Here is a 23,609-nt window from a genome sequence, read left to right as displayed (position 1 = left end):
GTATGTTTCCAGGAAGAGAGCACACATTTTAGCAAAAATAGTAGGAGTAAGGGTGAAGTCTATTGCAGACCATCAGAAGGACGTAACTGAATATGATCTCCAAGGCCAGCTCCTATGACACTTCAGTCTGCAGGAACTATCAAGCACAAAGCAAGGAATTTAACCACTCACAGGGTAAAAATGTAACTAAATAAACATCAAACAGCAGGTTTAATTACACAAAAAAAAATTTAGAAATAGAGACTTGAATAGAAGAAACAGCCACTTTAAATCTGCTTCTTAATGGAAGTTCATTCCCTCACATGGCAAAATGATGCCTGTGCCATCCCAGTAAATGTAAAGAGTTCCACTACTCTCAGGTGGGAGCTTCTCAGGTATTTGCATGGATCTTGGGAGATGCACTGCCTGCAAAGGATATCTACTATAGAAGTTCCAATATTTTTTTTCATTTATTTCTTCTACCTGTGAGGCATCCAAAAGGAAAAGAACAGAGATAACAGCCACTTTTTTCCCACTGGGCCAGATGGTGGCTGTGTACACCTCCTGGCCCCTACTCATTCAGTCTACATTCCTATCTGTTTCTCAGACTGGCCTGAACGGATACCCTAATAAAGACCCACAGAAACTGGAACAGACAACCCCACAGGGGACAAAGAAAATCCTATTTGGAAGGAAAAGGTAAAACCAAGTGAAAAGGCCTCTTTGAGTGCAAATATGTGCGATTAGCTTCCACTCCAAGGCTGAGCCTACAGCCAACTAGATGGATCGATCTACAAACACATTATGAATACAAGCACCCCTGTTTAGATTACGTTGAACATCCACAACTAAAAACATGAGCTCAACTGACATCCATAAAGGAAAAAAAATCGCTTAGCATAATCAGATGTTAAAAAGTAGTAAAACAAGGACACTAAATCAGCAAAGAGTTTCAGCTGCAAAGTAAACCAAACCCACAAAATGTGGTTTTGTGCAAGAAAGTCAAAGCATATTAATAATAAAGCACTTTAGTTTTGAAGTATCCTGTTTTAATATGTTTGTATACTCAACTTCAGAAGAAAAAAGACTTAAGAAAAGAAATAAATATTGTTTAGGATATTTCACATGATCCACATCAAAAATGGATTTCCATCGGATAAGTAAACTAAACCCTTCTCATACAGCTCTTCTTTTAGATCACCACAGTCCTTTTAAAGATCTCATATATAAAGAATACATTCATTTTTTTGAAATACAGGGGAGGGTTTTTAAGTATTAGAAAATATACTTACTTCAGCATTTGCTGTTGTGCGAGGGCATATTCTGAACAACCTCTTCGATACAGAAGTTGAGTGTTAGCTTGAACCCAAACCCAGTGATCTTCATTTGTTTGTACTTTGACTAGAGAAATGCCATTTTCTCCATTATTCTTTGCTATACAATTTAAAAGAAAATCTATTTTAATACAAGGCGTATTTAATATTTTCCTTACCTAAATTATGGGTGAATGTTCACAGGGATTATTTTGCCATCCTGGAATCATCAACACAGGAAAGTAAAAGCAAAAATATTTCACTGAAGTAGGCAAATTATATTAAAAAATAATATATGAAAAAATGAATGAGGAAGTTAGAAACAAACTGTTACCAAGGAGTTTTCAGTATTATTCGTTCATCATCATTTTTCCCTCAGTACTATCAACAAGAAAATGCTCATGAAAAATGGGTCTACGACAGAGGAATGGTTTTGAAGAAGTTAAAGGTTTCCAGCAGGTATGACAGAAGGCTGAGTACAGCTCCATTCAAGAAGAAGTTGCCTATTGGGGAAGACTCATCATCAAAGATTTATCTATTGTAAAATCTGAAATACAGCGTAGACTCTTATAATAATGCCACAGCCAAACACTGGAAAAGCATGAGTAAAAGCCACAAGCAAATAATCATTTTTAAAGAAAATACATTTTAATTTTCTTCTGTTTTCTGATCTTTGTGGCAAAGTAGTATTTGTAACATACTATCCAGTTTTCCTCAAAGCAGGATAGATGTGGTAATTTATTATTAAGTTTTTCACATAATCTTGTATCCATTGGTACCATTTTTAGGAAAGCATACGTTGAGTATTCCTATTTACTATAATTGTTCATATATCTGTAAACTTGGCATCACAGTATTTCTGCCCTCTCTGAAATAACAGACTGATTCAACACTGTTTTTTAAGGCAGACAATATTTTTTTTTTTGTATTACTTTACAGAAGAACTTTTAGAGAGAAGAAAAAAGAGAGCACTGAGACTGAAATCCAGAAAACCTAAAAGGGGAAAAGAAAAGGCAAAGTCCTTTCTCCATGAATTGTATATAATCCAGAAGTACCTAGCAGACACACCTTTGATTTGGTTTTCAGCAATCTGTAACACATTGGTGAAAGCTGCACCTTCATGATGACTGTTTCTTCCATACAATTCTGCTGCCTCACACAGACCTGAATTACCTTTGGAACCAGAGCTGCAGAGGACAGAAAATTTGAAAAATTACTCGTCAGTGAATGACAGTAAAATCACAAACTCTACAAGCTGTGATCGGCAAGCTCTTGACTGTTAGAAAAGACTTATGTTTTAAATATATAGTATAACCACCACTAAATAATTGTTTCCAGCATCGTTCAGTTGCTCAAACTAATGTATGACTGCAATTCTGCATTCGAATGAAAGGAGTTGTTCTTTTTAGGAATATCCTGCTCGTGACTTTGTGTATCTGGAATAATACATTTCAGCTCGAATTGAGATAAATGTCGTGTGTATTCTACTCTGTGTATTCAAGGTACGTGCAGCAGACTGACCAGCAATGTGCTGAAGAGATCACATGACTTCGATTTGCAACAATTATCATATGATTTTAATGGATTTCTTCCAATCTTTTGTTCAAAATGAATGTCAAGGCTTGTAAAGGATGTAATGTTCATAATGCTGCTTTACAAATTTTTCTCTTATATTAAAACCATCAGAAAATAAATTACCATATAAATTAACCCACCACCACTGATGGGCATGCTTCAGGCCTGAACCAAAGGAAACACTGAAGTTAAATTCCCACTTCATTCTCATCAATTCTTGGTCACTCTCCAGTCAGATGGTAAAACTTAAATAATGAACCTCTCTTCTACGAGCTGAATTCTGATCAATTAACTTCACCTGGGCCACTGAAAAACTAGCAAGTGGAAATGACTTTCCAACTCTGTTCCATAACCCTGCATAGTCCATTATATCAGACTTCCAGTAATTTAATTCTTGTCAAGAGGACGTATGTGCTAGAATCACGTGACACATCTGGCCAGTAAATCCAGACATACATAAGCGTATTCTAATTAAAAGCCAAATTGTGATGCTGTCAGTCACACTGATGAGCATTTTACTTCACAGTGTTGGACCTCATTGCTGTAAGTTTCTATTTAACCAAATAAGGGAAAATATAATCCTAGCCTCAAACATCAACTAAAATTCAGTCATAGAAGAGTAAAGAAAATAAGCGTTAGGAAGGAAATTAGTCTGAAAACAATCTGCCCTGATCTTCTCTGATTGCTAACAAGTGATCAGCCCCAGGCCATCTAGTGCAATTGTAGACTTATGTGTTCATAACCCTGCTGTTGTAGATAAATACATACACCAAATACATCTGATTTTACTCTATGTGAACACCCCCTCATATGTACATTCAGCTTTCTGAAGTTTTCCTTTTTTCTTTGTTTGCTACCAAAACGTCCAAACTGTGCTACCAGAAGATACTGGAATTTAAGAACTCTCAGTAAAAATATCGTTTCTTTTCTAATTTCACAGTGAGTAGAATGACTTCTTACATTGGTAACTTCCGAAGATTAGGAAGATAGCCTGACTTTCCAGGTTTAAAATAAAATTATATCTAATAATGTAATATTTAATATGTATTTTATATAAAGTACAATGTATTATATTATACCATAGTTATTATGTATTCTATAGTTAAATTGAGATAAATTATTCACTTTTCTAAGAAACAGTTTTAAAATGGAGAGCTATTTAGCTTAATTTGTGGGGTTTGTGCGCTTAATAAACTTAAAACCCACAGTATACTCTACTAGCTGAAAAAAGATTAATTTGAAAATACTTTATATTTGCTGCTGCATCATCAGCTTTGTGTTTTGCTTTCACAAGTAGGCTTTTCATCTTCATTTCTGTCACAGAAGGAAGCAGAAGTGGTACCACTATGCAGAATAAGGACAGCTGAGGTGGCAATACTGTTCCTGATGAGGACTTCTTCCTTTGTCCAAAAAGAAACTTGAGTTTGCCTTGGAACTGCATTGTCTGTTATACAAAAAAACCAACAGAATTATCTTGAGCATTTAGCATATAAACATTTAAAATCCAAATACAACCTAGAACTGTGTTCTTTTAACACCAAAGCCAGTTTCAAAATGGAGAAAAGCTAGGAATTTCATTATCTTCATGCAATTTAAACCATGCCATTTCAGAGGCATGGTGAGCGGTGGTACTATCAACAGTAAAATTAGACTTTTGAGGCTGGTTTTTAGGTTTTTTTCCTCTCTTGTGTACCTAAGGTAGAACTCCTGTGTTATGTTCTGTTTGCCAAGAAGGGCAATGCATAGTAGTGCAAACACCTATTTATTTCCTTTGTGCCTCACTCTGAAACTGGAACTATTGCTTTTTTTTCTGTGTTCTCCTCTCTCCAATGAGATGGTTCCTAAGATTCTTTCCTCTTGCCCTTCACTGTCTCTGGGAAGTATATGGACTGACACAATCCAAGGGCTGTGCAGGCAGACACCAGGGGAAAAGATACGCCCAAGATAGACAGATACAAAGTACATAGCTTGGAAGGATCCATCCATCCCCCCCTCAAATCTCTATATTATCAGAAGGCAGAGATCAAGTTGACAGCAAGCTGCTGCCTCTCAGTGAAAAATTACCTACAATAAAATCAATCCGTTTGAGTCAGGCATGTTGCAGAGCTACAAGATTAAGACAAGGATGCAGAAGTTGCTGACTGGTGTGTCTGTTCATATCCATAGCTTTCCAGCAAGTGAGCATCTGAGACAGAAGCTGCACTCCCCTGTCTCGTGCCGGTCCTTTCATTTTATTTGCACGTGCTGTACTTTGTCATAAGAAGAAACAGCACTGGCCTTTACTAAGCAAATGGAGAAGTGATTTCTAGAAATGAGCCACTCCTAGTAAGAATAGTTGAGGAGCACATGAGAGGCTTTCTAACTATCATTTATATTATTAAAGAACTCTTTACAAAAGGCTTAAATGCTAATGGCTGAAACTCAGGCTTGCCATGCTTTGCCTTGGCCCAGTACAAATCAAGGACAGATATTTTCTGAAGGAGTTTAAAACAGAGAAGTTTATATATTCTTTCAATTTCAAATATTACAGCTTTCTTTTCTTCCATCACTCTTTATACATATTAATAAATGTCTTCAGATGTTTCTTGTTAATGCACAGCAAATGAAAAGTGTATCCTGTCCATGGCTCTCCACAATATTTATGTTCAATATTATGTTGAAATATTTTTCATATGACGTAATTAAAATCTAGCCTGTGATGACTACAGTTCTCTAAATGAAATTATACTTACAAGGAAGCCAGAAGTACTGTCCAGCAAGCAGCGAACTCGACAGATGAAGCAACGAGTTAAGAAGGACGAATAATCTGTTGTCATGCTGTCATTCTCTTGTGCTTTAAAGAGTTTACTGAGAAAATATTCTTCTCCTAGGAACAACAGTGGATGCAATATATATCAGATCACACTAAGAAAGAATGAAAATATTCTATAGCAAATTGAAGAAGCTGTTATGGAAATTGCTACAAATTACTTTAAAGAAGGGTAAATATTAAATTATATCATGTATAGATACCTCTGCACATGCACTACCAAATGAAAAAAGCTCTACAATGGGATTCAGGTGAGTTTCTTCAGAAACGTCAAGGTTTTTTTTATTTCCGAATTTCTGGGTTTTTTACTGATGCAAAGCAGAGTAACAGACATTGCCAGTTTTGAGTTCAGATACCACAGAAAATACATTAGAAAAAGGAACAGAATAAGGAAAAATGCTAATGCAAGGAAAAAAACCAAACAAATGAACAGTGGCTGATGAGCTAATGTTCAGCTGTTGCCTCCTTGATTTTTAATGAAACATCTTCCAGTGCATAGCTTTTGAAATACTTATTTCTCCAAAGACAGCAGTGTTTGGTTAGAAGTATGAACTCAGGAATTAAAATTCTCCACTGTATATATTAGAACAAAAATTCCAAGTAACTTTCAATAGTTTGAAATATTCAAGCACATTGTTTGGTTTTCTGTGTACTTCCTGCTAAATCTTGCGAAGTTCCTCAGATAACTGCAAAACTCTTGCAAAACACAGAATCTGCAAGAAAATCTACCAAAGTTTTGTTACTCCATTCCTGAGGACTTCATAATGGCTGTTGAAGGATTGTTTGCAAGTTTCTCCCCACCCTCCTGGAGACTATGCTTCTTCAATTTCTTTTGTCAATTACTTCCTCGCCTTCTGGTGAAATGCATACATTTTACTGGGATCAATAATTCTTTTTAAAGTTTACAATTTCAGCCCCATTGTGTTTTCTGTAATCGTGATTTTAGCTTAATGTCGCATATAGACATTGAGACCTTGAGAACGTGTGTCCGCCTGCCATCCTAGGGAAATACAAACTCAGTGGGAAAAAATGCATTGCTAAACCTACTTGTTCTTCTGAAAACTCCTATCCAGATAATTTTGCTTGGGAAAACAAACAGCAGAAAGTGATGTGGCTGCTGTGGTACCGTACAGAAACGTTTTACCTGTTTTTTTTTTTTTTTTTCTGCATTAATGAGACACATAATGTCAGTATTGAACAAAAGGTTGATAGGATGAACAACAGTGATGTTCAGTCTGCAGAGATAAGAATATCTGTAGGCACATTAGTCAGAGAAAAATAAAGGAAACATCAAATTTTTAACCTCAGTATTACACTCTACCTTATAAATGTCAAGGACCAGGAAGAAATGTCATCTATGGGATGAAAACATCATAAGCGGGCAGTATGCAGCTTTCCAGTGAAGACTTCATGTGGAACAGACGTGGGCATAAGCAGAGTGCAATACTAACTTTATATAGTGGTGCCTATGTTTCGAATCAACACACACAATCCCACCTGTTTCTGTCTGTAGTTGCTGTCCAGACAACATCTGGGGAGGATTCATGGCCCAGTGCAGTTGTCTACAGAAATCCTGGCGATCATCCACATGAATGTAATCATATATGTTTTGGTGCATTACATCAGTCTGAAACAATTGCAACAAGAAATGTTTAATTTGTAAGTGTAGAGGGAAAGACACTTATCTGTAGGTTGTATTTTCCTTAAAATAATGGCTGGTGTAAGATGTTTTCAGAGCAAAGATTGAGGAAAGTTATTTCAGAGGCCCCTCTTTTTTCACATCTGCCTTTTGACTTCACATCCTATGATGATTCTTTTTATTCTGAACTCTTTTGTGCATATGCCAACATGAAAAAATCCATACTGGCAGGCAGTGACTAGTGGCATCCCCCAGGGACTGATGCTGGGATCAATCCTGTTTAATTTCTTGATTAGTGAACGATGGGATAGAGTGTGCTCTCAGCAGGTTTCCAAAGGGTACCAATTGGAGAGAGCAGGACAGCTACTCCAACCTTGATGGGTTGTAAAAATGGGCTGACAGGTAACTCAGGAAGTTCAACAAAGGCAGAGTTGTCTCTAATTTTGGTTACCCCAGGAAAAGAAAGATATTAGTACACAAAAGTGAGCCCAGAAAAGTGCTACTAAGACACTTAAGAAGGCTGGAGCACATGACATATGAAGAGAGGAGAGAAGAATGGAGTTTGTTTAGCTTTAAGAAGAGAAAACTTCAGGAAGAGCTTACTGCTGTCTACATAGCGAATGAGTGGGCGTAAAAACAAAGCCTGACTCTTGTCAGAAGAGCAAAGTGGGAGAACGAGAAGCAACAGACAGAAGTTGGAAAATAGAAAACTGAGACTTGATATAAGTGAAACAAATTTACAAGCAGGGTCCTTAAACTCTGCAACAGCTCCTCTGGAAGGGTCACAGAAACCCAGAACTTAGCTAAACGAGTCCTGGATCAACCCACTCTAGCTGGATCTACTTTGAGCAGGAGGCTGGACTAGATGATCTCCAGAGGTCCTTTCCAAATACATGGTTCTGTCATTCTGTGACTTCGCAATGTATCTATTATATATAGGTAACCAGTCTAGAATAGCAGCATCTTATACAGAAATTGAAAGGAAACTTTTAGCTACATCTTATTTTTGTAATAGATTGTGCTTCTGTTAACAAAAGCTTTACAAAAGGAACAACATTACAAGGACTTCACCTAGAATATCACAAAAATAAAGGAAATTAGTTTGAAATGGTATAGTAATTAAGTAAAACTTAATATCAGTAATAGTATATGTCTAATCAGCAGTGCAAGGATACGGCAAAACAACAGAGTGCTCCATTTTAGAAAGCCATTTAGCAGGACTGCCTACAAGAAAGTCATTACCATGACAGTGACTAACAATACTATCTGTTAATATGTTTACCTGATGAAATCCTAGGTAGTCCACAATTGTCGATGATGCATAAAATATCATTCCATCTGCACTCACCACCAATGCAAAACCGTTCAGTGACTAATGAAAGGAAAACAAAATAATTAAAAAGATAATCACAAAGAGTAAAATGGGTATAAACTGTAATAGTTTTAAGAATATTCTAGATATGAGAAAATTACTCTGCAAAAAAATTGGACACCAAATTGTTGCAGAAAGGGCTTTTTTACTTAAGATGAGAAAATGAATAACAATCTGGAACATACTTTTTTCCCTTTTTACAAAAGATAAGATAGCTAGTTACAGTATAACTACCATATTAAATTATTAGTTTGTGACTTACTTTAAATTTTATTTTGTCATCCATTCATATAAATCAATGTTTATAGCAAGTATCAACTACTTTTTTTTGCTTATAATTTAGAACGTCACACTCCATAACAATTACTTCAAATTTATATGCATTGATACTCATAGATAATATAATAATTTCCAACAAGAAAATTAAATACCTGTGCTATTATAGCTGTGATGTTAAAACTGGATGTGTGTTTTAAAAGTATGGAAATTTTCTGTATAAAAATATATAAATAGAAAAATTGCATAAATGCAATAAATTTAAAAAGTAGGCAATAAATACTTCACTGATACAAACTGATGTTTAGTCTACATAAACACTAAATTAATTCTTATAGAATCAGTGATTCTATGAAATCAACCAGAGAAATAAAAAAATAAAAGATTAAATGAGATACCTCATGTAAACATTAAGATCCATCATGCTGCATGGAGACTGACTAATTTTGCCTCTCTTTCCTTGATAAAGATTCAATAATATGTCTTCATTCTAGCAGACCTGCATTCCAAGGCAGTTTAGATGATTCTTTCATGTGATGGTTTTGAGGTCATTTGAGATTACAGTTCAAATAGCTGCTGATGAAATACTGCTATTATTATCCTCCTTGCCTCACCTTTCTCTTATTTACTGTTGTAGCTATGTGAGTATTAATCCTGAGTTAGTCCTGAAGCACAATGAGAGCAGATTTTCAATTGCTCAGTAACCAGATACACTGACATATTTTTGTGAGTGCGGTTCTCTTTTGGGTTCATAAATAAGGACCAGATTTCCCAGACTGCTCGAAGCCTGTTCCCACTGTGACAATGGTGGGCAGAATTTCAAGAGTTCAATGCACAATAGGCCGACCTCCTCAGAAGATTTGACCTGAATTATAAGTGTAGAGCACCTTTGGAAATGTGGTCCAGTGAAAGCATCCATGGGCAGGGGTCTGTGCCTTGAAGAACCTGTAATATGGTGACAGAGTGGACAGATTGCAATGGCTCACCTATGTTTGGAAAGACCTGCAGCAGCAATTGAGTCAATAATAACCATGAATATTCAGGAGCAAACAACATTCACCTCCAGGTCAGCTCCATATACACACACCCTTTCCATAATAAGCATTATCTCTGCCTAGTTAGATTTGTCTTGAACAGTAGTTATCCCTGTTAACTCTTCAAGCACAGGGGGTTGCAGGACTGGTGCTCTTTCTGCTCTAAACAATGCCCAAATTCATTCCAGCACCTCAGCAACGAAAAGATGGTGCGTCGAGACTTCTGCATTTTCACATCTGTGCCTTTCACTGCACTGAGAGGAGTGTCCGTAGATGGTATTTGTCATATTCATTTCCAGTTTCAAGTGGGGACAAGAAAGCATTTTTGGCATCTTGTCTCTTCGGACTCATCTTCACAGCAATGAAACCATCAGTGATGTGATGCTAGGAATTGTACTACATTTCAAACATCTGGCAGCTCTTTTAATCTGAACAGACTAAAAAATTCCACAGAGATAACCACCAGACATTTAAGAGACCTCCTTTCTGCAGATACCTGTGACTGTTACCACGCACATTCCAAAAGACCTCCAGTCCTCCCATGCAGGTGGGACAGGTAGAAATTAAGAACATTAAGTAAGTGTTCTTAACCTATGCAAGTTAATGCACCAAGCCCTATCTAAGAAGGCTTAGAAAATGACCTCAAAATCTGAATATGATCAAAGAACCTCACATTGTATCATGCTGAACATCCTTAAAATTTGCCTTCTAATGTCCTGCAGGGAATCTGGAGTTTTTCAGCCCCGCAGGAAATAGATGGGGGAGCACCTGTGTTCGCCAAGGATTGTTTTTATGAATTAAGAAATAAACGCTCCTATTAAATAATGAATCTTCTTTGTCCAACATACCCAGACATGTACCCTAAGAGATCAGTCTCTATCTTTAAGTTGTAAAACTTTCTGCCCAATAAGGGAAGGTGGGCAGTTTTTCTTTATGCAGTTTTTCTTTCACAAAGCAGGGTTGGGCTGGACCAAATATAGCAGTTTGTAAAAAATGGGAAGGGGAAATGGGACAACATGTATTTCTAAAGGATCCGATCAGCTGACTGGCAACTACATCTGTGAAGTTGGAGGAGTCATTAAGGATGAGTGGGAGACAACAAGAGGAAAGAATAAGTGGAGGAAAAGTTCAAGGAGCCATATGTTTCAGTTAAGCCAGCAATGAGTATGGATTTGAGAGAAGTATGTAAATGAAGAGAATGACAAGGTTCCCTGTTTTGGTTTGGTTTAGTTTTGTTCTCAAAATGTTGATGTTCATTTCTGAGTTAAGATCTCTTAACTAAGCATTGCCTGGTTTTTCATGACCAGGCATCAGATGTTCTGCCCTGCAGGCAGGAAAAGCAAAGCTCACGTTGGTGCAACAACAACTTTTATGGAGTCACATGAAGCTATTGAGGATTAACACAAATTCCACGTGCCTAAACCTGGGAAACCTGCTGCTTCAACTACACTAAGAAGGAATGAGCTGGACATGGGTTAAATCTTCATAACCAGTGAGTCTTATTGATGACTTCAAATTTTTGTGTTTTCTCAATAGTACCCTAAAGTGCACTTTGGTGTGACACTTGAGGTCTATAACACAGAGAACTCTGAACAGACTCAGAATTGGGCTGAGATTTATACTTTTCTAACCTATTTACCACAGCTGGGGAAGAGGAGGGTGTTGGCTAGCACAAGTCTGATTCCCCAGAAGTGGGCAGCAGTGATTGCAAGTTAGTAGGAAAAGACCTCCTCTGATCCCTCAGATAAATCTCACAGGTATACACAACTCCATAGTCAAGCCCCTTACGGTAACACCGCATAACACTTTACGGTAACTTTCCATTATTCTGGCCAGAATCCTATTGATTTGTTAGTCTGAGTGGAAGAGGGAGGACAGCTTCAGTCCACAAGAACAAACAAAAACTGTTCCCAAGTTTTTGTTTTAAGTTACCAAGTCTCACATGAAACAGGACAACAAAGTCCCATCTAACAAAGTCAAAGCTCCCCATATGATTTTAAATATTCTCAGTTACTGAAATGAAATTCTCAGCAATAGCTTTCTTTCATTCCCAGTGAATGGGAGGCTGCACTGGTGTGCTGTGTCAGAACCACAGCACCCATTTGCCTGGATTATCAATAACCTAGAGAGAGGAAAACAGAAAGAGGACGTGGATCAGCCTCATAAGCATGCGGTTTGTTTTGCGTAACATAAGCACGAGTCTGTCCAAAACACAGAGGTGACAGTACAGAGAAGTAAAGGTAGATCTCCTCATTTCGCTTTATTCCTTCCAGTTGAAATAATGGAAAACTTGAAATAAGGCTCTTCAATTTAGAGGAGGAAATAACTGAACTCCATGGCTCAATGTCAAAGTTATTTGCTTTGCATACAGCTGGTACGTTTTAATCAATAAAGTCCATTTCCATACTACCACAATTTCTAGCAATTTACATATACTTATCCAAGCACACAGAGACACACACAGAGAAATACACAGGTATTAGCTTGGACATTAAAACTTTTGCAATAAAAAAGAACTAACTTCAAATCTGCAAAAAATGCATAGTTGTAAACTTCCATTTGGCAAACCATATGGATTCAATGACAGATGGAATTTCTAATCCAGGATAATGGCTGAAACATGTGAGACAGACTTAAGTAAGTATTGTGAACATTTGTTTGTTTCTATTTGGCTTTTTGAAAACACTTACATGAGTTTTCTACATTGTACTTAAAAAATGAAATCATGTGGTTCTTTTCCCAAATGGAAAAAAAAAAAAAAAAAAAAAAAAGAAAGAGCTTGGCACCAGACAGGGGCCTGTGTTCTTTTGTAAAAAACATGTACATCCAATTATGTACTCACGAAAAGCTGCACCTGCTACTGAAACAAAAAAACAATTAATCTGTCAGTTCAAAGAAAGCATGACATTATTCTGGTGCCCGCAGTAGCTGTGAGATGAAAGTTATCAGTTCCTTCCATTAAGAAGTTTTTGTAACATTACTAGTCAAGAGGTTCTCTTTGGGAATGTAGGCAAATATTTTGAGGAAGATAGGACTTCCTTTGGCAAGTTCCTTCATATATCCTGATACTTTTTTTTCTGGTCCCATAACAGAAAATCAGCCAGCAAATGCTTCAAAGATATTTTGGTCAAGGTCATAGCATAGTAAAAATAAGGAGGAGGGAGGAAAAAAAAAAAAGAGAGAGACAACAAGTTCCAAGCCACATTTCTCTTATTACTCTTCCTTGAAATAAAGGAAAATTCACTAGCGTTAGGTCTCCAGAGACTGTGTTACTATGGATACTAAAGTACAACAGTCAAGGCCTGCAGCCATGCCTTGCTTTGAACAGATTTTCAAGTCACGCAACTCGGGTACTAAATTTCCAGGGTCAATTGGCTCACAGTTTATCTGGAACAGATTCACTTAATACTGGATCACTGCATTTTTTTGCATCCTATGTGGAATGGGGCCATTTTCTCGTGATCTAAATAAGTAGCTATTTAAAAACTCTCGAAATGATATACTCGTTCTTGTCTTATGAATATTAGGAAAAAAATGTAGATGGTTACTGTGTCTTCTGTCTTTAATGGTATTGTTTAGTGAATCAGTATTTCTTTCCACTGGTGTTTTTAGGACTTATAATTGCCCTTCTCAAAAATTCATCTGGAATTCCTAAGGTTCTCTTTATAGAACGAGCAAAACATGGAACTCTTACAGAACCCTGAAATAAAACCCCACATAAAAGACCATTCAGAAATACCGTATCTGGTGACATCAGAATATGGCCTTTGCTCAACAAGTACAGTATCTCTTAGCCCTCTGGACTCTTATGCATTTCTCTGGTATCTACAAAGCAACTTCAAAAGGAATATTTCTGTGAGTAAGCACTATTCCATGCAAAGGGGGAGTGTTTTTTAATTGTTTATAGCATTCAGTTTTGATCAAAGGCTTGCGTGTACAGCTTAGTTTTCAGGCAAAAGAAACAAACCAGAAGATGAATTTACATCATTTGAGCTGGGGGGAAGTAAATCCTACAAGCTGAAGTCTACAGCCATGGGTTTATATAGGAAGCCTTTCGTAGGGAAAGTGATCTAATTGACTGGTTTACATAACAGCAGAAACGTTTTTTTTTCAAATTCAAAGAAATAGGTACACATGACCATTATGCCCCTTTCACTCTTCTTGTCTTCTTAGATAAAACAAAGTCTATGTTCCTGCCTTTGTCTTTGAGCCTGGATATCACTTCATGCTCCTTAAATACAGTATGAATATTCAGCATCTAGTGCTGCACTACCCAGAGCAGGGCCTGGCAAAATTTTCAAGGATCATTCACGTTGCCTGGCCGTACCATTTACTGTCGGAGGGAACTGCTGTGCATTCTGAAAGGCATGGTCAATTACAAACATGACATTTCTGCATTTCTGACATTACAAACAAACATTTCTGCTGGTGAAATTTCTCATTATTCCATCTTGCAGTATCCCACCACTTCCACCAAGGAATTAGGGCAACTTTGGAGATACTTGTTTATATGTGTCTTCAGTCTAATGAAGGAGCTGGAATGCTGCAGCTCATCAAGAAGCAACAGACAAAATTGGCCTCCTGGAAATCAGTTAGGAAAATGTAAGTCATTGGGCTCTAGTAATTGTGAGCCATAAACTTTCAAGAAAACACAGTAGTTCCCTGGAGGATGTGATTGTAATGTTGTGCACACATGTAAATGCATTTTAAACCACGGTGACGTTGTTTTTCATATGCTTGATATGCAAAAAGTATTGAACATAACCAAGAACAACCTTGCCTTTAAGTTGTTTTGATTGCATGATGCAAAATCATAAATGTAGTTTTCTTTCCCCTATACTTTCCTTCCAAGCTAAGCTTTTGTAAGAAAGCTTGCTTAGTGTGTGTCAAACCCTTGGGGTAGGAACTCTTTTCTTTACTATATGCATGAACCACTGGCCTCCAATGAGACCTCATAACCAACCACTCTGCCCAAGGTGGTACTGAGGAAGAAGAGCTGAAGCATCATTTGACCTTATGTGTGCAGGAAGTTGATGTGGTACATCTAGAAAGGGATATGTCCTGATTAAATCTCATTATTTTCACAAGTACTAAACACTGGAAATGAGAATACCGGCTGTGCTTTCAGAGGGGAGCAATACTGGCAACTAATAGCTTAAAAACAGATTAGGGAAGGTTTTGTTGCTGCAAAAGTGAACTCATAGGTGACACCAAACACTTCAGTGCAAATTTGTTACACTATGTTTATTTAGAGTAACTTATTAACACCAACAACACTTGCTATTGATGGCAAGTTTGGTGGATTTTTTTCATGTCTAATTGTAAAAAAATCCATTAATCTTTTCCTTGCATTACCAGTTAGAGTTTCACATGGGAAGTGAAGATTATTCAATGCATTAATTCTAAAATTGTCAGGAAAAAGGCACAGTTTATTTATTAATACATAGATACAGGTATATTGATTACTAGATATGCTAGTACTGGGACAAGTGATGTATCATTTACCTCAGCAATTATCATGAAAAGACACTAAACTATGACATAATCTTGTATATCTTTTCCTTCAGCCTTCTCATTGATCATAATGTTGAGTTTAAAATTGTGCTCTGCCAGTAATGGAACTCTACTCTCAATGCTCTTTCACGAATACTATGCCGTGGACTACGCTTGGAAATAGAAACAATCTTTTTATTGATTTATGCAGTTTCGCATTTCACTTCCTCAAAAGCAGATGTTGTATTCACAGATGGAAGCAAAGCGGGGGCGATATCGTATCTTCAGTGCAAGTTCAGCCCTTCATTCTTTTGTAGTTCTGCAGCTGCTTTGGGCTTTTGAGTCTTCTCTGCAACAATTTCAATATAGAAAATGCAAGCCTGATTAATTCCATTTAAGAAGACTCAAAATGAAGCATTAACTGCTCACTACTCTGCACTTGTAATAACAAATTTAGTTACGTAGCCTTTTCAATAACGAATGTAGTAAGATTACCCATTATCTTCCACAGAAATAACTTCCTGAAAAGAGTCTCGAGTAATATTTATCCAACACATTGGAAAATTAGACATATGTAAGTACCAAATGTCTGGATTTTTTTTTCAGTGTTATTTACATGTAAGTGCACCAAGTCCTGAAGAGAAGAAGCCGTCATAATAGTCCATCCACAGCTGACTTTTAGTTGTACTTGCAAACTGTTAATGAGCATGAATGGCAGGCATCTCTCGCTGCACGGAATTAAAACTTAAAAGACACAATGTCATAGCCTCTATACTGTAAACAGAATGCGACGTCTCAATTTTAGAGCACTACTTTCTGTGTATTTAGCATTATTTATCACATTTTCTAACAACTAACTGTTTCAGGTGGTGCAGAGAAGAGCAAAACAATCTGTATTTCACATTCTGTTCAACAATATATACCAAACTAGCTTTTATAAACACCATTTCAGGTCAGTGGAGTTTTTAGGGAGTGTGGAATTCCTGAATTTGACTCTGGGAACTGTCTTACTGGATAAGTTATCATCTTATGCGTGTTTTGTATTCTATAAGTGCCCAATACAAAGCACATCCTGTCCAACACTGGCAGCAGGTGAGAATTCTGCTGTTAATGGGTTACACTGACCCAGAGAGGCAAGCTGTATTTTTTCTAATCTAGATGGCAAGTGAATGGCAGTGGATCATCTGGAAAAAGGTAACGATGGAAAGCCAGAGACAACTCCTCTAACCAGCAGCAATGACTGCAGATCTCAGGCTGAGTTATTGACGAGACGATCTCTACCCCAAGGCCCTTGTGCAAGCCTCTGATTTGAGCAGACATTTGTGTCCTTATTGCTAAAAAAGCCCAGTCTCAGTTACTGGAGAATTCCATGAGCATTGTAGTGATGGGAGGAGGGAGGAAGGTGTAAAACACATCAGGGAAAATACCTGCTATTGGCCACCATCAGCTTTTGCAGCTAGGAATTCCTGGAAGAACTACAATTGCAAAAGCACACACAAACAATCTCATTTTTCTTTTTTCGACTCAGAATGTCAGGGACAGTTAAAATCAGAATGATGGTGATTTCTCTTGAAGTTCTTGGAACAGGAACAGAACTATTTGAAGGGTGCCTATCTGTCTTCCTGTCTCCAAATCGATACTATATCCTTCCTAATAGGAAACCATTCATTTAATGGTCAGCATCATGCTTTTTAATAGCAGTTTACCTTTCAGTTCAGACTCATCAAATAACATATTGAAGTTCTATTAGCTTAGGTAGACAAAAAGTAAAATCGAAATTTACTCAATATTTCTAGTAAAATGTGTACATTTTTCTTTTGAAACCTTCACAATAGCAAAAAGAAAATCACTGCAAATTTGCAACAATTCTAAAGACAACACAAAGTCTTGCCTGGACCTGTTTCTGTCTTATCACTTCACTTTACTGAGAAGATAGCAAGGCTGAAGCTCATTAGATTATCTGAATTGAGAATAAGGATTATACAGGAAGCAAGCGTCAGCCATAAATATAGTTAGGCTACTAACTTATAATTTCACTTAACCAGTTGGAGACCAGTTAAACAATGTAAGATTGCAATTGTCTACGGTAATAGGCATCATTTAACATGTATTTCCATTTCTTTTGGGTATTTTTTTGCAATATATGACTTTGCCATCTTCAAAAATAGGATACTTTCTGAAAAGCAAATGTTCATGCAGAAACTTGTAAGGAACAGTCTGTTATGATTGCCTTGGTTCCTTGAATGCAAGAAGTCCAGTTCTAGTAGCAAACTAGATCCCAGTGCATCTGTACAGTGCAATGCTCACATACAGATATTGAACCTATTGACTGGTGAGAACGGTTGCCAAAGGTTAGCTCTGAAGTCAGTGACAGAAAAAACCTAACTGAGCTGAAACGGGAGAATATGTTTTGTTGGGGCGGAAGTCACGTGGCCTCTGGACGGTCTCCAGAGGCACCAAAATAGCCTGAGCAGAAACAGAGGAAGTGGCTGTGAAAAGTGATCTCGGGTGGAGTTGGCTGTAATGAACAGTCCGGAGACAGCAACAACGGTCTTAAATTTGGATTTACATCTGGTCTGTGCCCAAAGCTTATTGATTCTTTAACTTGTTGCTGCTGATGTACAGCTTCTCCATCCACCTAAAATTTCTTAGCCAGGCCTCCTCATGTGATAGCATGTTTGCCTCTGCTCTTTCAAATGGAAGCCAACTTTTCTGATGCCAGTGCAAACCAGAGAGGATGCTAAGTGTCTCTCCTCACTACATACCTGTGCTGGCTCCCAACTGCCACTTCTCTACCACATTAAACATAAGCTGCTTGTCTTGATTTACTGATGTTCACAGCTTGCTGCCCCCTCAATTATAATCTCTCATTTCATGTTAGAGTAGCTAAGTACTAACTCCCAATATGTTACCTTGAAAAAAGATTTGAAAACACTTAATGGCATTTTCCATTTTTCTAAAAGGATCCACAAAAGCTTCTGCAGGGGTACCTAACTTTTCTCCTTCAACTCCCTCCTTAAAACTCTTGCAAAAGTTCTGGCAAAGGTCAAGTTGCTCACATGCTATGAGCACTGACAATCATGGTTACCATTTTGTTAGTTATTTCCATGTGCTCTGCTGCCCATTGAAACGCATCTTTCATCACCTGTATTTAGGCTGCAAATCTGAAGGGAGAGAATCACATCTTTTTGTTTTCGTCTGCCCCCCTCTCACTCTGGAGGATGCCATCACCTGTATTTAAGTAACCTCAGAGCTGTGACAGCATTATGATAGTTACAGTCATAACAGTAGTATTAAGGACTGAAGTAGAAAGCAAATGGTATTTAGAGGTCACAGGCTTTTCTGTCCAGATTTGTTTGAGAAGGGGGAAAAAGAAAAGAAGAAAAGAATAAGCAAGATTATTAGTTATTTCTTTAAAGGGCAACAGAAAGGATATATTTTGCACAAAGTTGTGGCCATGCCAAATTTCAAGTCTGGATTTTAGAACTATGCCTACTTGCAAAGCCAAAAAAAAAAAAAATAAAAGGGACCAGGGTCTCTGAAATATTCCTTTGTGGTTTGCCTGTGCCTGGCAAGAAGAAAGTGAATCTACACATGTGATAAAATGGCAAGCTACTCCTGATCTCATTTATGGCTTTTTTTTTTCATGGATAAATTATATGTAAGTCATCTCAAGTGACAAATGTCAGCTTAAATCATGTCATCTGAATTACTGGGAGAAGGTTCATGTTTGAAAACAAGAGAAAACAAACGGGTTGTTTGGGTAACTTGCATTAAATGAAGAAGAAAAAGCACTGAGACCATGAGCTTTTTAAGAGACCTTCCTATTCGATGGCTCCATTTCAAACTAGTCGATTAAAAAGTGAAGCACTGTACCATCATCTAACAGAATTTACTTTAGAAGGACTGTACTAAGAGAGCACCATGGGAAGCTAAAAAGGAATTCAAGACCAGAATAAATCAAAAAGTCTTTCTCTACCAGCTTTTGATTTTTGAAGTCCATGCCTCGGTCATAGCCTGTATAACAACTATGCACTTTTGTCTGACTCCCATATTCTTTTTCAAGTTTAAATTTAAAAATAACAGGAAGAGTAAAATCTTTTGCTCTCTGACTGAGATTCAAACCGGAGTACCTTCTTCAAGAGCATCAAGTACTGATTACATAAATCAGGTTGGAAGGAGGAAGTGGAATTACACTAACAAGTTTAAAAAAATTACAGGAAACTAAGTGGGAAAAGGGTTTCCTATGTTATTTCCTTATGCAGGGTGAAGAACAGCACCAATAGGTTGTTTTCTAATGTATCATTTTCCAACTCCCTTGGAATGAAACTTGAACTCTAGATCAAGCTGTTAGTAGAGACCACCTGGAAATACCTTTCAGTGCCAAAACGTGCACATGCACCTCTCAGTTCAAAGTAACTCTCAGAAACCTTACAATTTGCAACCACTTTTAAGGTAACGACATAATGTTAAATAATATGCTTCAAACTTGCATTATATCAAATCCTGAATCCTTTGCTTAGATGAGAATTGTGACTTTCATTGGTTTTGATTAAAAAGACTTGGGGTCTCTTTGGTATTAAAGCTAATGGAGGAAAAAAGTTTCACTGACATCAGTGGGAACAACGAAGCAAGAACCAAAATTTCGTATTCACAATAGTGCCCAAATATGTGATATGGATTTAAGAAAGTACTTATCTGTGTGATAGAGTGCCTATACCTGATAATGTTAGCACTTTGCAACAACATTCAATTCCAAGCACAAATGCTGCTGGCTCAGTAGTTAGATACCTGAATTGCCTCGCTAGTCACATTATTTACAAGTCAAATCAGCAAAATTCATCTGCTAAATGGTAGAATAAAAGCATGGCTACAAAACACAGAAGCTCAGTTTGAAAAATACAACTTTAGATGATTAAGTGGTTAATGTAATGAAGCTAAAATTATTGATTACAGTGGAGAATTACAAGGACTGAACTACCAAAAGAAGCTTTCACTGGTTTACTCCACACCTGAAGACAGACATGATTTTGAAGAAGTTATTTATTTAAAAAAAAAAAAATAGAAGACCATATGTCTGTGATTTTAAGATATTTTTTAAGATGCCAGGCATCTGATAGTTTTTGTCTAAAAATTTAAATAATAAGATGTAATTGTAGTACTCTTCAGGAAGTGTGGAGAATGAGACCTTTGCCAGAGAATAATATACAAAATGTCAATAATTTGCTTTTTCTGTCATTGGTGACAACTAAGAGATCTGTCCCGTGTTTGGCCAGAAGAAATAAAGTCTCTTTCATGTGCACAAGGAGATTCCAAAGCATTCACCAGCCTACTGCTATGAATATACACTGAGTGCACGAGTCTCCTGGGCAGTTTCCTGACATGCTAAAATGAATAAAGACGGGTGTAGTCACCACCAGATGCTCCGGAAGAGTGGGATGGGCTGCAGAATTAGGGAGGTACAGATGTTCCCACTGAAAAGCAGGTGATTTCAGCACCTGACGACCTCTGTCATGAAGGCTTTCATAAGGGAGACTGCTATTGCTCTGAACTACATACAGAAAAATAGGCCATGAGGTTTTTTCCTTCAGCACACAGATGTGTTGAATCTGCAGCCACTCTTCTGGGTTGTAATTCAAATTATGCCTGAAAGGTCCTTGCATTTCTTGCTCCCATACATGGGTTTCATAGTGAAATAGCAATGAAATGCAACACCTTGTTATTCAGTCATATGTCATTATTTGGTTTAGTAGGAGAAGTGTAAATGTACAGTAAATAAGAAACAGCATGACAAGCGTCTTCAGTGCAGCTATAAAGAAAAACATGAGACAAAATCACAGAAATTTGATTCTTCTGCCCTGAAGCCTTAAGAGTAGAGGACTCATATGGAAATCTGTCTCTGAATTGGGCAAAAATCTGGCTTGGAACATCCTGAAAACAATATTGACCTCCCCTAAAAGACTGTGAGCTGCGAGTGAGCACAGAAATGCTAAAACAGGCCAGGTCTGGCCTTTATCAGTATTCATCAGCGAGATAGGGCATGACAGAACCAGGCAGTCCTACTCCATTAACATCTGTTTGAGAGCTACCTGGATCACCAAGATTTCATTTCAGTTTTTGCAACGCTATTTTCACACCTGAAAAAAAATATGCCTAGAACATCTGGAGACAGAAACAGAAAAAAATCCTTTGCTGCAGCTTACAACAAAATAAAGAAGCAAGGAAAGACCATCAAGATATCTCCTTGAGCAGCAAGGGGCTGAGACAGAAATTTGAACATGAGTGATTGTTCCATAACGAGCAGAAAAACTGCAGGAAAAACCGTGAGGTGGTCAATAAAATCCAAGTGACAATTTTAGCAGGGTGCTGGTTAATATATCCATGATGATTACACAAAAAGCAATGGCAGTGATGGTGATGGAGCCTGACTGTACATCATTGAGAAAGCAAGTACAGAGAGGACCTCCCTCTTGACAACAGATATTTAATTCTTCAAATAGGATAGTCTAACATATGGAAATTACACATGCAGTTGGGATGAGAAATTACCTGCACACCAGTGTAGACTCTGAGTCTGGACTTGAGACTGGGAGTGCATCATAGCTGGGAGGAAGAGTAGGAGGTGGCTAACAGCCATGATATGATTATTGCAATCAAGGCTATTGCCTAGATACCCACCAGTGATTCATCCTTATTTTTCCGAATCACCATTTTATTGTGTTTCTCCACCCCATCACCCCATAAATTCTACGTGGATTTATTGACTGCCAATACAATTTATTTTCCCACTTTTCTGCTTACGAGTTTGGCCAAGTGTTCCTTAAGTATTAAGTAACAGGCTTCAGAAACTGAATGTGGCCCTTTTCTGCCAGAAGGCATGTGGCACAAGGGTTGTCATACCACCTGTCTTGGAAAATATTTTGAAAATGCAAAGTTAAAAATCATTACTGCAGTCAAACAGTTGGAGTCTGAAGTCTCCAAGGAAAGAAAAGATTGCAAGATACAGTATACTGAAAAAGAACATTAATAAAATTGGACTTAGAACTTTTGTTCTTAGAACTTTGTCTGTCTTTTCTCCAAAGGGAAACAGAAAGATGGCAAGGAAAGGCTCTCTTATGCAGAAGTGATCTTAAAACTTAAAATGCTGGAATAAATTATTTATTTTGATACCTGCTGTTCTCCATTTGAAAGTCTTTGATAAACTGGTATCATTGTTTATTCTATTATTGCCGATGAAAGCTATTTGATTATAGCTGTAAAAAATCTCCATAAAATCTTAAATAAAAACCACATGTTGTGGCAGAGGCCTTTAGAAAAAAAAACATTTTAAACATACTTTGAAGACAGCTTAATTCCATTGTTTTCTTTTCAGCTGAAAGGGGAAGTACTGCATTGTTCCAAGACTGGAGAATCACAGATATGTTAGTTACCAGTAATTAGAGTTCTTGTTATACTTAGAGCACAGTGATCATACCCACTAGGAATAGAAAAATGCAGTTATGCCTGGTTTTCCATTATCATTGCAGGCAGACACAGTAATATTCACACATATTGTGGTGATTCAGATTATTCTGGTTTGTATTATATAAAGCATCTAGGAGAGGTTGCACAGTGCAAGGTGCTGATATGAGAAAAGAAGTGGATTTTGACAGCTGAAAAATATATTTTCAGAGCAAATAAAGCACCCAGATTCCCAGGTCAATATATAAAGCACAGCAACCACCAGCAAGATTGTGTGCTTCTCCTAGGAAGGGATCACGAATGTGACTCGTTAAAACTCCACAGTCCCTAATAACCAACATGGTGAATTTGGTTGAATAACACAGAACGCCACTTTTCTTCGCATGATATGGCCACTGAATGAGCATCCAAGCCAAAGTCAGTCCTCAGGGAACATTCCCAGCAAGGTCTAAGGACTATTCATGTGATTATTCTAGGTCAGACACGCCCATAAATGAAGCCTGGTGGATACATTCATATTAAAATGCACTTAATCATCTAATTAATGATCTACTTTAAGAATAATACAGGATAAAATCTCTCCCATATATTTAAAAGTAATATGACTCCTATATGCACTGTAGTAAGCAGACCATTAGCATAATCAGTGCTATTAGTC

General features: G+C 37.3%; 1 protein-coding gene across 1 annotated transcript in view; it reads right to left on the bottom strand.

The window, feature by feature from the left end:
• Positions 1 to 23,609, bottom strand: part of AHRR (aryl hydrocarbon receptor repressor) — a 91,875-nt gene that overhangs the window by 10,413 nt on the left and 57,853 nt on the right. The window contains exons 5-10 of the mRNA XM_054060601.1: positions 8,598 to 8,687; positions 7,174 to 7,303; positions 5,600 to 5,733; positions 4,115 to 4,311; positions 2,361 to 2,479; positions 1,272 to 1,413 (exon numbers count right to left, since the gene is read on the bottom strand). Of these exons, the coding sequence (XP_053916576.1) occupies positions 1,272 to 1,413; positions 2,361 to 2,479; positions 4,115 to 4,311; positions 5,600 to 5,733; positions 7,174 to 7,303; positions 8,598 to 8,687 (812 nt within the window). The remainder of the gene's footprint in view (positions 1 to 1,271; positions 1,414 to 2,360; positions 2,480 to 4,114; positions 4,312 to 5,599; positions 5,734 to 7,173; positions 7,304 to 8,597; positions 8,688 to 23,609) is intronic.

The sequence above is a fragment of the Cuculus canorus genome, chromosome 2, assembly GCF_017976375.1.
Source record: "Cuculus canorus isolate bCucCan1 chromosome 2, bCucCan1.pri, whole genome shotgun sequence".
Taxonomy (NCBI): Eukaryota; Metazoa; Chordata; class Aves; order Cuculiformes; family Cuculidae; genus Cuculus; species Cuculus canorus.
Note: the sequence above shows the minus strand (reverse complement) of the source record. Positions and strands in the feature narration are given on the sequence as shown.